We start from the raw sequence: 12,187 nt of genomic DNA on the forward strand, positions 1-12,187 counted from the left end.
ATATAATATAATAGATGAGTGATAAAAAAATGAGGGGGCCAAAGCCACTCTAGGTCTAGGAGTGGCTCCGCCACTGCCTGCTATGGCGATGAGCAAGGAAAGAAGCAATTGAGAAAACCTGAGAAAATGGCCATTCGAACAGCAAAGTAGAAATGGATGGATGAGGCAGCAAAATGGTAGTAACAAAAATCAGAGAGGGAAATAGGATAAGATATGTATGTATGTGATTAATTAGTATGGTCGTTGAAAATTTATAGTGGGATAGAAATGTGACGTTTCTTTGATCATTTTGCAGGGAAAGCGAGATTTTGAAGGTTTTGTCCACTTGTTACTGCTTACTAGGCTGCTAATCTATGACCATCGGCAAATTATATATGTTGAAACACATCCAAATTAATATGAAAGCTACTCTTGTGCCAGCTAGAAACAGGATCCAAAGTCTCACATAACTTAGTACACCTTATCCACTGTGGTTAGAAACCAATTCCTTTCTCATCAATTGCGTGAACCTCCAAGAACCCAGTCAATCAAAAGAAAACATGTGATATGACTTTCCATTAAGGCCCGTTTGGTTCATGGGAAAGGAGACTTGGAAATGAGAAATTCTCATGTTTAGTAAGTTCAGGTATGGTAAATTGTTGTCTTGCATATGGGAAAGTACGGAGGAAAGTTAAGTCATCCTCCCCATTTGGTTCACGGAACGTATTTAAGGAGAAATTATTTCTCATGTCATTTCTCAAAGAATGGGAAATAGAAGATTCCTTTCCTACTTTTGGTAATGCTGAGAAAGTAACTAGGAGATACCACTTTATTTCCTTTCCCACGTTTGTTTTGAGTAGGAATGGAAAACAAGATTTGTATAAATTTTCAATTATACCCATATTAAATCAAATAAAAAAAATGCATTTAATGATATATTGTAATTCTAAATTGTTAATTGAGACAAAATAGTCATGAAAAATATTTATTTAATATTGACTCATTTTCCCAAACTTTCCCATGATGAGGGAAAACAAAATCCAAGTTAAAGGTTAAGAGGATAAATTTGGCTGGGTTAGATGGCATCCAGATATAGCCATGTTAAAGGTTAAGATCAAGATTATTAAACTCAGATAAAGGCAGAGATGTGGTAAAGCAGTTCTGTAAAAGTAAAGGGGCCAATTGTCACGCTAATGTGAGATCACTTGACATTTTCTCTCAACCTGAACAAGGAGCCTCAAAACCCTTTCTGAACCTTTCAAAAATTCATCATTTTATTCAAGCAGCAAATTCTGAAAAGCAATCCTAAGGGTATCCTGCTACAAGTAGTTGGTCCTGCAAAGAAGGCCAAAATAAAGTACTCAGGGGTCGTTTGGTACGGCGGACTGTCATGGACTGGACTAAATTCTAGGACTGTCTTGGATTAACTCGGATTGGACTAAGCTGGATTAAGTACTGACCTACGTTTGGTGTTGTGTCGAACTAAGAAGCTGGATTGTAAAAATAGTGAAGACCTATGTTTGGTGCTGTGTCGGACTAAAAAATAATTCTTGTAATATTTAAATTTAATTGATTATTTTGGCTTAAAAATATTTATATTTAATTAGGGATATTTAATTGGGGTTGATGTGTGAATTTTTTTAAAAAAAATTAATTTTTTATTTAAAAAATAAAAAAACCATTATCTCGTTCTTTTCTTCTTCCTTCCTCCCTCTCCCTGGCTCTGCCTTTCTTTCCCGTCTGTCTTCCTCTCTCTCTGGATGTGTCTTTCTTTTCAGATTTCCAAAGAGAAAAATAGAATAAACCCAACTAACCCCACACCACAACTTTTGACAAACCACACCACAAAATTAAAATTAAAAAATACCAAAACACAATTGGGATCTTTTTGATCCCTTTCTTCTTCCTGGTAGCATACCCTGCGAATCCAATAACCATAATAAAGTCCCTGCTTGGCTTTGTTTTTGTAATTCCTTCTTCTCAAAATCATAAAAGGGATATAAGGGATTGGTATCATCGCAATCAGTGGAATAGTCGACCCATTTTCTTACACAAGCATTTCTGTACTCAGATCGGCAGGTATGGAGGTCTTTCCCAACCTCAAGCCCACCGGCGACTAGCTCCACATCCTTGTTGCCAACGGAAACGGCACCATCGAATTCGATGAGCTACTCACCGCCATCTTGCCCGACATGAACGGGGAGGATTCTCATCAACCAGGAGCAGCTCATGGATGTGGGTCGAACTTGATGTTTCAAAATAGCACGCTCGCTATTTTGCGAACTGTTTTTCATCCTCGCAGTATTGGACGAGCGAGTCCGGTGATTTTTTCACCAGTGGACTATACAATCCCATTTATGTTAGTCCCTCTTTCACCAAACGTGGGTTTTAAAGTGTTATTTAACACTGTCCAAGCTAGTCCAGCCTGCCAAACATGCCCTCAAAGGCTCAGAAATGTTCCTTTTGTATAGTCCTGCCTGCTTCAAGTAGTCGCTCCTGCAAATGAAAATGCATACTAGCGAGAATCAGCGACAACACATATACTTACACGCGCACACAAACATATCCACAAACTTGAAAACATCTGATCTTGAAGCTCAGTCACTTTATAACAAAAGATAGGTGGCAAGGCCGGTCTTGAAATTTTGAAGGTCCTGTGCAAACTTTAAATTGGGGCCTCACATAAGCTAACACAAACTTACACCATTATGTAATGCCATACAATAAATGTTTTTTTTTCTTCAAGTGATCAAAGTACCCCTACTCCCAAGGACAAAATTGAAATTTCACAAAAGAATTAAATTGGATTAAATCGATTACATTAGGTCAGAGATGTGGTCGGGTATTTATTATTTCAGTTTGTGGTTGTGAAAGTAGATGGGATATTGAATGTTGGTGTTGACATTGGACAAGCCTTTAACATAAGCAGGTTTTGAAGTCGAGTCCTGAATACAAATTGAGGCCCTACAAACCAACACAACTAGAAACGTCTTTGTGTCAACAATTTGCTCACTCTGTATATATATATAACATTTGTTATATATATAGAGTGCTGCTATTTTCACCCACCTGTCTTATTTTCTCACCCACTATGTAAATTTGAAAAATTAAAATCCTACTTTTCCACCCACCATTATTCCTAAAATACCCTTTAATTATTAATTCGACCAAACACCATCAACTCCAAGTTAAAAACATAAAAATTTTAACCCAAAAAAAAAAAAATTTCTTCATCTTCTTCATGTGTTTTCAACATCATGACCTTACCCTACCATATTAATATTCTCATCAACCCCTTAGCAGTATTGGTGGCTTCACGACCGCGACACCACCACCACAACAACATACAACCAACAAGACTACAATGGATTTTTAATTGAAGTGATGTTATATGGAATAAGGACCCGTATGTGGGTTAATTAGACTAAAAATCTTTAAAATGGAATAAAATTAAAGGACAATTTGGCCTCTATTATCAACACCTACCAACCCTGACACAATATTAAAGGTGGAGTTGAGAATTTGATTTGAATTTTTTTTTTTTAAAACTTTTCAAAGGATTGGGATGGGTAGATCGATGCTCGCTGAATTTGTTGAGGTCAGGAAGATGGAAAGAATATGGAGAGTAAAAGAAAAAATTTATTTTCTTTTTAAAATTTGTTTTATTTTTAGGGTTTTAGAAGTCATTTTACATAGGGATAAATTTGTCTTTAAATTTTTTAAAATAAGATGGGTGGAAAAATATGAAGTGGGTGAAAATAGTAGCACTCTACATATATTATACACATGAAAAAAAATTGGGGCTCCTAAAAAATTAAGGGCCCTGTGCGATGGCACCACTTGCACACCCTCAAGCCCACCCCTGATAGGTGGTATTCCCGTTTAAGCCAGCAACATAAACCCATTCTCTTTTTTGGTCCAACATAAACCCATTCTCATCTCTCATTTTTGGTATTCCCATTTTAATTACATAAATTAAGAAAAATTGTGACTAAGCTATTGAGTTTCCATGGCGTTTAAGCTAGAAATATATCTCATTCCCATTCTTGTCTCCATCTTCAGGCAACTATTATCTAATTGTACAGTGACAGCTGTTTTTTGGGTGATTTGGTTGGAGAGAAATAGAAGAATTTGTTAGAATTATAGTGCTAATGAAGAAGGCTTCTGGGAAACAGTCAGGTTCCAGAGATCTTATTAAATGACATGGCATGTCTGGAGAATAAATATAGACAATTAAATTTGTTTGTAGAGTAGTGAAAATTAGTCCAGATAAGATGCGAACCATACCAAAAAAGTTTTACTGTTACAACCACAATTCGAACAAGCTGTATGCATCCTAATTGGGCCAGTTTACATGAAAGTCTGGATATGCAGAAAATCAGAGTTAACAACAGCAGATGATGTGATATTCTTAGTGATCAAATAACTGATAAGGTTTCTGTTCCTAGAAAAACTGACCATGCCAGACCCTTTACAGCGCTTACATGATTCAAGTCTGGTGCCAGGAGGAACACCACTTCCACCTGCAAAGATCCAATAGCACAAGAAATTAGAAAAGAGAGTTTCCTTCCAATACTAATGAGCCAAAAACAACTAAATACTAGACAAATTTCAAAACTAGAAAAGACATTTGGAAGTGAGTAGAATCAGTATACCCTTCACAGGCCACTGCAGCTGGAAATGTCACAGTTTTAGCACATCCCTGGACAGCTTCCATAAAGGATGGTTCCAATGAAATGAAATCTATGTCATGGAGCAGATTCTAAAGCACATACGCAGATCAACAACAAAAATGAAGATGGATAAAACCTTTGATATCTTGACCACCAAATTCTGACGGAAAATGATGAAGATCTAATTTCCATTGGAAACAACGCCCACCAATAACATGCACATACCACCCAAAGTGAAAATAACATCCACAAAAAGAAAAAAAGAAAAAATGCAAGAGCCAATAATTAGGAAACATAGATGGTACTTCACCTTGTTGTAGAACCTTACTTTAAGAATAAAGTCATTACATCATTATCAAAGATATCTTTAGATAGATTCCTGAAATCATTGGGAGAGCCATTGCCTTGATCTTCAAATGCAGAATGGCCAACCTGCAAAAGTGTGCTTAATGACATAAGTGCAGACATAAATAAACAGAAGTGAATTAGACAAGGAATACGTAACAAGAGTCCTGCAGTTGAGATGATCATGAAGCTAAAAGGTTTACTTGCCATCAAATGGATTTCTAAAGACTTAAAAACATTATCGTTTATAAAATGCCTCTGACCTTCACAATGAACAATTTCCACCAATTCATCTTAATTTCTTCTCAGTGTGGAACATGTGGAACTATAATCCATTTTCGGTTTTCTAGGTTATAAGAGAATTTCTATGTTTACTGAGAAGCACTTTTCATTTGGCGGGGGGTGAGAAGGAAAAACTTTGTGGAATTGCTGTGTGATTGCTATTGTTTGGTAGTATAGATGAACGAAACATAAAGGGGAATGGGAATAGGAAGGGATTTAGTGTAGTGGGCTTCACTGTCATTGGAATTTCGGAATGTATGTTTCTTCTTATCCTATGCCCACAGGTGGAGGTCTTCTAAAATTGCTAGTGTTAGTTGAGCTGTTTTGTATTCTAACTGTGACTTTTTGGATTTGGTTTTGGAGGCTATGGGACTGAAGACCACATAAAACTCTGCATCAATATCAACTCATGAGGAATGCATACCATGTATATAGCATTTCAGGACTTGGTTCCAACTGAAGAATTGAACTAGCCACAGTATTGATTGGAAGGCATGTTATACCAGGATGGGTATTTCCTCTTTTCTTCGTTCAGCCCATCTATCATATGTTCTTTTTTATGTACAGTTCCTTCAATAGCCTCCGAGCATCAGCCTTCTTTCCTGGTCTAGCAAAGGTAGAACTGATGCATCGAAGGGTACTTTCACATGGAACATACCCTTTCTCATTCATATCAGTTAATAATCTTTTCGCCTCATCCCGATATGACCTTTTCAAATTCCTCTCCAGCTCTGGATGCTTTGATAGCTTACACCAGCCACAGATTAGTATGTTGTAAGTTGAAGAGTTAGGAGAGGTCCCCCTTGTCTGCATCTCATTCATAAGCTCCCTAGCTTGGCTCATCTTTCCCACTTTAGCAAAATCACTAATAAGAACATTATAGGTGCTAGTTCTGGGAACAAAACCTGTCCCTACCATTTCACAATAAAGTCTTATAGCTTCCTTTTTATTTCCAATCTTACCGTGGCCAGAAACCAAAATATCATATGTAGAGGCATTAGGAACAAAGCCTCTATTCTTCATTTCACCAAATAACTCTTCTGCCTTTGTCATCAGACCAGCACCTGAAAGTCCCCCTAAGAGAAAATTGTACGTTTCAATACTTGGAGAAACTCCCACAGCCAACATTTGCGAGTATGTAGCAAAAGCCCTTTTCAGATGGCTGCTTATGCAATATCCACATATAAGGGCATTGTAAGTATCAGTATCTGCTAGAAATCCTCCTCCAGTCATATCTTTCAGTACTGAAGTAGCTTTCCTGGTCATTCCTAGCCTGCATAAGATAGTGATGAGATTGTTATAAACATCACGAGTGGGGTTAAGCCCCATATTTACAAGCTTATGATGCATCTGCAAAATTGTATCAGCTCTCCCACTCTTTGAAGCAGCATAAAGCAAAATTCTATGAGTAAATGAGGTAAGGAGAAAACCAACAGCCAGCATTCCATCTAAGACATCTAGTGCTTTTTCAATCTCATTTTTATCACAAAGTCCTCTTAACAGAATGTCACAAGTTATCGAGTTCGAAATTAACCCTTGACACTTCATCTCATGCCAGAGTTTAAAAGCATTTTCAGTGTCACCCTCTCTGCAGAATGCATTAATCATGGTATTGTATGTGGCACAGTCAGGAGCCAAACCCAACTCTTTCATTCCAATACAGACAGATTTTGCTTCATATTTCCCAAGCTTCAACAGACCATTCATTAAGACATTGTATGCAACAACATCAAACCCTATATTTTTCTCCATCATCTCTTGGGCCAAGTTAAGAGCAATTGACTCCTTTCGTGCTTTAAAGTACCCATCCATTAGAGATGTGTAGTTAACACAATCAAGAGACAACCCAGAAGTCATATCCATAATTAATCCTTCAGCTTCTTCCATCCTTCTGCACTTTTTCTTGTTGTTCACAAAAGTATCAAGTATGAAATTGTTTTCCTCCAATCCTCCCATTTTCATTTCCTTGTAAAGATCAAGAGCAAATTCTTGTTTACCTGCCTTAAAGCACCCATCAATTAGTGCTGCATACACAAAAGCATTTGGCAGGATATTTTGTTGCACCATCGTCCTCAATAAATTCATAGCCTCACCAACCTTTCCTTTCTTCATGAAGCCATTTATGATTGCAGAATAAGTAACAATATTCGGGAGAACATGTTTCTCTTCCATTTCTTTAAGTACTGATTCTGCACTATTCATGTCCCCTAAGTTGCAAAGCCCACTTATCAATGCAGAGTAGGTGATAGAATTTGGAACTAGGCTAAGCTTTGAAATTGTTCGAAAAAAAGTCTTAGCCTCATCAGCTTTCCCAACCTTAAAGAGTCCAACCACTAAAGCAGTACAGATTACTATATCAAAAACAAGGCCACGAACAACCATTTGGCTTTGAAGGGTAAGAGCTTCCATGAAAGAGCCTGCCTTAAACAAGGAATCAACAAGGGTAGTATAGGAGACATGATTAGGATCCACACCCATTTTCTCCATCTCCCTTAAAAGTACTTTGGCTTCTGATAACCTCCCATGCTTGCAAAGACCATTTATAATGGAGCTATAAATTACTACATCAGGATAAATGCCATTCATAACCATTTCCTCATACAAAGACAGGGCCTCTTCAAGTCCTTTCTGCTTACAGTAAGAACTAATGAGTGTGGTGTGTGTTATAAGGTTTGGTTTCAAAGGGTTACCGTCAGTCTGATTCTGGTCATCGTCTCTTTCATCATGAGGGCTGTCTTCATATCTCCGAGATCTCAACATCTCATCTATAAGACTCTTGGCCCTTACAAAATCACCCGTGCTGCAAGACCCATGAATGAGAGTATTATAAGTAACAATATCCGGAAACAGACTCTCACTCCCCATTCTCTCCATCAACTCAAGTGCACGACTAATTTGTCCAGCTTTGCAATGTCCAGCAATCAAGGTGTTGAAACCTACAACATCCTTAGGAATTCCACCATCAACCAAATTATCCATAACCCATTCTGCATAATCTACCGACCCAATTTGACAAAACCCATTAACCAGTGTATTGCAAGTATAAGAATCGATTGAAATGGCCCTCCTCACCATTTGAGACAAAAACCCAAAAGCCTGATAAGCCAATCCTTGTTTAGAGAAACCCCATATGACAGTATTATAGGAAACAGTATCAATTTGACCATTTCTCAAGAAATCTAGAGCCGAACTCAAGTTTCCCACTTTGCAGAATGAATGAATCAAAATGTTGCGGGTGAAAACATTGGGCAAAACCCCACAAGTGAGCATGTCAGAGTAAAGAAGAGGTACCTGAGAAACAAAACCTGAGGCATTGAATTGGTAAAGAAGCCGATTCCAAAGCGGCAAAAGAGGAACAAGGCCGTGATTTCGCATAGAAAAGAAGGCATCAGAAGCGCTTAGAAATCTGCCACATGCCAAGTAAAGGTGTATGAGGGTGCAGAAGAATGATGAGTAGAGGTGGGTCTTGGATGGTGGGATGGCAGAAGTGTAGCTTTGGAGATGAGAAGGAGCAAAGATAGGTGGGTTTTGATTGGTTGGGCGGAGTTTGGTTGATGAGAAACTCAAAGATAGAAAGAGGAAAGGGGTTCTCTTCGCTCGCTTCTTCAAAAGCAGCATCTGTGATACTGCTAGTTCCTCGCTTACTCTTCTCTTCTGTTTATCTGAATAATTGAACTTTGGAACTGCTATCAAAAGAATTCAGAAATGCCAAACAAACATGTGTTTTTTTTGTTGTGAAGCAGACAGAGTCTCGAGTATTACTAGTACACTACCACTAACCAAAACAAAAAACATTGCTACTGTATGAATAAGTCCTATTTTTTTCCTTTTTCCATAAATTTAAAAACAAAAATAATAACACTACATATATTTATGTTCGAATGTCCCTCTCTTTGGCTTTTCTCTTTTTTATTTTTATACAAGTCATATTAGGGAAAGCAAAGTTGAATCAGGATTTTTTTTATTTTAAATATAAGCGATATTGGAGAAGGATGAGTTCAACCTAAATATATAGATAAATACATTTAACCACCTAAAAAGGGTTTACATTCAAAACAGGATAGTGTAGGTTATAATTGTTTTTAAGAAAAAAAAAAAAAGAAAATGTTATTTTCTTATATAAGCCATATTAAGTAATGGAATTTCTCACATTGTATTATGTCATAGGATTCGAATTTGAGGCCATCCATTTACAAGACAATACCTTATTCCACTAAAGTCAGGTGAGTATTTTTGTGAACGGTTTTATTGGGTGATGTATTTGTCCAACAAAACAGGGTAGGGGAGCTAGAAAGCAGACTTTACCTTAAGCTATGTTCTCCTATAAATACGTCGTTAGCTTAGCATCTTCCTCGTACAGAAGAGAACAGAGCAGCACAATTATCTTCGTTCCTTGACTTTCCCTTGGAAAAGCTGAAACTGAAAAATGCCTCTCAAGCTGCTGGACGCCACCATCTCCACCTTTGACAGTGTGTTCGAGAAATTCAGAGCAGAAGCCCCAAAGAACAAAGCCAATCTCATCCTCTTCTTGGCTGACAAAGACCCTTCTACCTCTCTCAGCTGGTGCCCTGGTAATTATTTAATTTACTTCAAAATTGAATTTTCTTTTCAGTTTTGTGTGTTCATTTTATGCGATAAAATTACAAGTGGCCGTGATAGAGTTCTTGTGAAATTTTTCGATACTAATGTAATTTCTTTTCACATCAGAAAGTCAAAGTCTAGAAATTTTATCAACAGGCTGAGAAAATTGATCTGGACTCTCAGAGGTTCACATTCAAAATCCCATAATTTTAAATCACTAAGAAATCACCCTGTTGGTGTCTTCAGATGTGTAAATAGTGCCCCCAGCTTCACCTTTTTAAAGAATTTAGTGATCATTGACTTCTTCCAGTTCACTGTCAGATTGACGCTGAGAGACTGATCTGCTCTGCTCACTTTGTATACAATTATGAATTCCAAATTCTACATAAACCTTCACATGAATTTTCCGATACCTTTCTTTGATTCAAAATCTTAAATTCTTGCCCTTTAGACATCTTCTTTCTCACCATGGACCCAAAGTGTATGTTAAAAAAAACAAGGAAATTTTTATCATCCTGTGAGGGCATTTCCATCGGTTTAGGAGGAGCTTGGGTTCTAAGGGGGGTTCTGGATGAAAATAGATGCTCCGTACATGTTAGATATAGAAGAAGAAAAGAAAAGGCAAGTTGCTTTCTTGACTGTCAGTTTAAGAATAGCTTCAATGTTAAAATGGATTCTTGGAGCAAGTTAGCAAAGTCTTCGTCTAAAATCTGGTGTGATGATTGCTCCTAGAGGAAAGTAGTTTCTTGCAGACATGTCCTGATCATCCATGGTTAGAAGGAAGGAAGGCTGTCAAAATGTCAGACCCGTATCAGATCTCTTCAAATTTCCTGGTGGTAGTTTGCATATCTTTGAATCAGCACAGAGTGACAAAAATGGATCATGATCCCGATCCTGTTGAAACTTGTGATGGTGGTGCATCCTCAGAGATGTTGAATCCGAAACACTGATTTGCTATATGTCACCGAGTAGAACAACCCGTAAAAGAACTAGTTTCATGCTTCTCCTACTAAAGACTGCATTCAGAAATACTTGGCAGGAGGATTCTCCCATTTATTAGATTTTTTTTTTTAAACGTAAATGAAGTGTGCAATCGTGGATGACATTGATTTTCCCTTCTCTGTTCCAGATTGTGTGAGAGCAGAACCTGTAATCTACAAAAAGCTGGAAGCTACAGCTGATGATGTTGCACTTCTGAGAGCATATGTCGGAGACAGACCAACATGGAGGAATCCGGTGCACCCATGGAGAGTAGACTCAAGGTTTAAGCTGACTGGAGTTCCAACACTATTCCGCTGGGAAAATGATGCGATCAAGGGTCGCCTTGAAGACCATGAAGCGCATGTCGAAAGCAAAATCGATGCACTTGTTGCTGGAAATTAAGTTTATCGTTTGAATATCTAGTATGGTTTAATTTGCGTGTGTTTTATGACTTGTTAGACTGGTGACCTTTTTGTACTCTGCACTTAATAGTTTAAAAATAAATAAATTCATAGTTTAGCAACAATAAAAATAAGGTGCGCCATGGTGGTTATAGCCAGTTGAGATGTTGCCTTTTACTTCTTTAGTGTTTTTAAGGATATATGCTGCAGCTTATAGCAGCCAATTGTTCTTGTTGCTTCTGTGAACTTGTCTGTGATTACAGTCTTGCAGGATTCCAATTCTACAAGAATTAATAATAAATGGATTGGGTTACGAATCATGTTTGTTCATCAAATCCTATCCATATATTATTCATGTTAGCAAATATTGGCGTTTTTGTGAAATATTCTAAGTGGCATTTAAACATACTAATTTTGTGTTAGGTTTGTATCGCATTAAAAATTTGTTTTTCACATATATATTGTTTCATTCTTGAAATGCATGTTGTCTAATGTCTGACAACTATTTCCGTAGGACTCAATAAGGGCATGAATCAGTAGTAGCATCCCATTTTAAAGGAGTGAAAGATTTGGGTTTTTCATTGTTCAAATGTGTTTTAACTCATGGTTTAGTATTCTTTCTGCTTTTTCACTGTCAGTTTAACCTTTCTCCTTAATGTTTCCGACCTTTAAATATAATTTCCATATCCCTATTATGCATATCTTGAAATATTGGAGGATATTAAAGTAAGAGTGCTGCTATTTCCAGGCTAATTTCTTGACATGACATAATTTGGTACAAAAACAACCCATAGTAATTATGAGCCTCGGCTCCAAATTCGGCCTCTGTGGATCAATATATCAGAAACCCAGAAATATTACAAGGCCTATAGTCAAATTCCACCATATACAAATATACCCAATTGAATAGGAGTCCAACGAACTCAGAGATGAAACTATATATTT

The 12,187-nt window shown here is 37.3% G+C and overlaps 2 protein-coding genes across 12 annotated transcripts; one reads left to right on the forward strand and one right to left on the reverse strand.

Moving 5' to 3' along the window:
* Positions 4,218 to 9,008, reverse strand: LOC18785160 (pentatricopeptide repeat-containing protein At5g14770, mitochondrial). Of its 11 annotated transcripts, none has more exons than XM_020558017.1 (5): positions 5,704 to 9,008; positions 4,981 to 5,084; positions 4,789 to 4,833; positions 4,635 to 4,681; positions 4,218 to 4,502 (listed from the first exon to the last, which is right to left on the reverse strand). In XM_020558017.1, the coding sequence occupies exon 1, from the start codon at positions 8,895 to 8,897 to the stop codon at positions 5,823 to 5,825; it is 3,075 nt and encodes a 1,024-aa protein (XP_020413606.1). In that variant the 5' UTR covers positions 8,898 to 9,008; the 3' UTR covers positions 4,218 to 4,502; positions 4,635 to 4,681; positions 4,789 to 4,833; positions 4,981 to 5,084; positions 5,704 to 5,822. The 11 variants fall into 11 exon arrangements, with proteins under 11 accessions (XP_020413606.1, XP_020413604.1, XP_020413605.1 ...); XM_020558015.1 differs by having other exon boundaries at positions 4,635 to 4,689; XM_020558016.1 differs by having other exon boundaries at positions 4,963 to 5,084.
* LOC18785880 (thioredoxin-like protein Clot) lies at positions 9,589 to 11,560 on the forward strand. Its single transcript, XM_007218524.2, has 2 exons — positions 9,589 to 9,850; positions 10,990 to 11,560. Exons 1-2 carry the CDS (start codon positions 9,706 to 9,708, stop codon positions 11,241 to 11,243), a joined length of 399 nt encoding a protein of 132 aa, XP_007218586.1. The 5' UTR covers positions 9,589 to 9,705; the 3' UTR covers positions 11,244 to 11,560.

This window comes from Prunus persica, chromosome G2, assembly GCF_000346465.2.
Source record: "Prunus persica cultivar Lovell chromosome G2, Prunus_persica_NCBIv2, whole genome shotgun sequence".
NCBI lineage: Eukaryota > Viridiplantae > Streptophyta > Magnoliopsida > Rosales > Rosaceae > Prunus > Prunus persica.

Bases quoted from the DNA above. Each gene is read 5' to 3' on its own strand.
- LOC18785160 (XM_020558017.1), bottom strand. From the start codon at position 8,897: ATGCTGCTTTTGAAGAAGCGAGCGAAGAGAACCCCTTTCCTCTTTCTA.
- LOC18785880 (XM_007218524.2), top strand. From the start codon at position 9,706: ATGCCTCTCAAGCTGCTGGACGCCACCATCTCCACCTTTGACAGTGTG. The intron at 9,851-10,989 runs GTAATTATTTAA...TCTCTGTTCCAG, and splicing joins CTCTCTCAGCTGGTGCCCTG to ATTGTGTGAGAGCAGAACCT.